Source organism: Pyrgilauda ruficollis, unplaced genomic scaffold (genome assembly GCF_017590135.1).
Source record: "Pyrgilauda ruficollis isolate IOZ18807 unplaced genomic scaffold, ASM1759013v1 scaffold14, whole genome shotgun sequence".
NCBI classification, from domain to species: Eukaryota; Metazoa; Chordata; class Aves; order Passeriformes; family Passeridae; genus Pyrgilauda; species Pyrgilauda ruficollis.
The window spans coordinates 4,062,854-4,064,908 of record NW_024512543.1 but is presented as its reverse complement, the minus strand read 5'-3'; the positions used below and the strand labels follow the sequence as shown (position 1 = coordinate 4,064,908).

At 63.7% G+C, this 2,055-nt stretch overlaps 1 protein-coding gene across 1 annotated transcript in view; it reads left to right on the top strand.

Annotated features, from left to right (window-relative positions):
- Nucleotides 1-1,454: 1,454 nt before the first annotated feature.
- ZFP36L1 (ZFP36 ring finger protein like 1) overlaps nt 1,455-2,055 on the top strand; it is a 3,532-nt gene continuing 2,931 nt past the window's right edge. The window contains exon 1 of the mRNA XM_041460025.1: nt 1,455-1,694. Within this exon, the coding sequence (XP_041315959.1) occupies nt 1,638-1,694 (57 nt within the window). The 5' untranslated portion in view covers nt 1,455-1,637. The remainder of the gene's footprint in view (nt 1,695-2,055) is intronic.

Genomic DNA, 2,055 nt, shown 5'->3' with positions numbered 1-2,055 from the left:
AAAATAATAGGCTGTTCGCTCCCCTGTCTACTCCACACTTCTGGCCAAGGTGAGGGAAAAAAAAAAAAAAGGAACCTATAAAGAGAAGGAAATTCGAGGAGCCTGATTGCTCTCCTTAAGGAAATAATAATGATCATAAAAAAAAAAAAAATCTGGAATAGCTCGAGCCTGTGGGCATTTCTCTCGGTTGGTTATTTTGGTTGCTCTTGAAGACCAGAGGAGGGGAAAAAAATCAGCCGCCAGCGCAAAGTCCAGATGCCGCGACTCCAAAGCAAACAGAGGAGGAAGTGGATCATTTGTAGGAAGTTTTCGGTGCGATGGCCGCTGGGGTCAGCGCGCTGCAGCCCAAGGCAGGGGTTTCAGTTCTCCCAGCCAAGCCGGAGTGCAGGGAAGGAGGAAGAGCCTGCAGTCCGGGGCAGGGCCCCGCTGCCCGCCTGCGCGGGGCACAGGGCCCGGATGCCATTGCTCAGCCTCGGATGGAGCACCCTCTGCAGCTGCAGTGGGGCCGGCCCCGGCCCGCTGGGCCAAGGGGCATCCCTGGGCAGACACTGAGCGCCGAGGTACCCTGCTGCCGACAGGCTTTCAGCAGCTGGGCTCATTTTTATTTTTATACAGAAACTGACGCCATTGTCCCCCTGCTCTGCCACACCGATATCAGTATGAATCACTGAATCATACTTTGTTTACTAAAACCTGGAGCAGGTCACTTACTTGCTTAGAGACAATTTATTTTCTTTTTTTTTTCTTTTTCTTCTTTTTTTTCAGTTTTAGAGTGTTGAGTCCTGGGGACTGGGAGGAAAGGCAGGATTTATCAGACATCCTTTTAAAGGGTAGACCCGCATTTTAACAACTTAAATTGCTGGCGATGTGAGCTATTTCCCCTTGCGGAGCCCGCCAGGTTTCAGTAAAAATCTGGAAGGAGTAAGGCTCCGAGGGAGGGGCGGAGGGTGCTGAGCACAAAGCCGTCCGTGGCGCACGGCGCGGCCCCGCTCGGCGGCGGCGCAGGCGGGCAGGGCCCGCGGCCTTCAGCGGAACGGGACGGCCGCGCGCGCCGGCGGAGGGGAGGTCGCGCGCGGCCGCGTGCCGAGCTAAACGCGCGCACGCACGCGGACACACGCGCACAACGTGGACGCACGCGGAGAAGCGCGCGGGCACACGCGCACGGGGGCGCGCGCGCGGAGACGCGAGCAGAAACGGACACGCGCGCACAGGCGCGCGGAGTCGCTCGGTGCGGCCGCACAACCGCCCCCTCCGGCGCAGCGCAGCGCGGCGCGGGGCAGGGCGGGCCCGGCCCCCCTGTCCCTCCCCCTCTCCTTCCTCCCGAAAGTTTTTTTGGGCCTGGCCTCCCGGGTGATTCAGTCGCGGTGTCAATCACCCTGCCCTCCTCCTCCTCCTCCCCTTTCCCGCCGCCGGCTCCGCCTCCCGGGGGTAAGTCACAAACTTTATAAGTTGAGCTTTCCCCGAGCCCCCTGGAAGCGGCGAGCGGGCGCGGCGGCCGGGCGGGCTGGTGGCGGTGTCGGCGTCGGCGGCGGGGGGAGGCTGCGAGCAGGGGCGCTGGAGGCTGTGCCCTACCCACGCCGTGACTCCCCGTGTCCGAGTGCCGCTGCCCCACTCGCTTCCCCCCTCGCTCGCCGAAGATGTCCACAGCCCTGGTGTCGCCCACCATCTTCGACTTGAGTGAAGTTTTATGCAAGGTAAGGGCGACGGAGGGGATTCCGCCGCCAACTTCGGGGCTTTTCAGCTTCCTTAGGGTTCGTGTTCGGGCTCCCCCCTTCCCCTCCCCCCACTTCGTTTTCTGGTCGTGAGCGAGTTCGGCGCCGGGACCGGAGGGCTCAGGGCGGGAACCGAGCGCGGCCACCCCGTTTCGGGACGCCGGGGTCTCTCCCGCCCGCGTTTCCCGCCTCGGCCGCTCCGGAGGAGGAAGGGTGGGGGAGCCGCCCGCGCTCCCGGCGGGCTCAGCCGCGGCGCCGAGCGGGGGGGCCGGATCCTTCCCGTGCCCCCGGGGCCGCCGCGCTACAACACGCCCGGGCGCGGCGCGGAGGGCGGCGGCGCTGC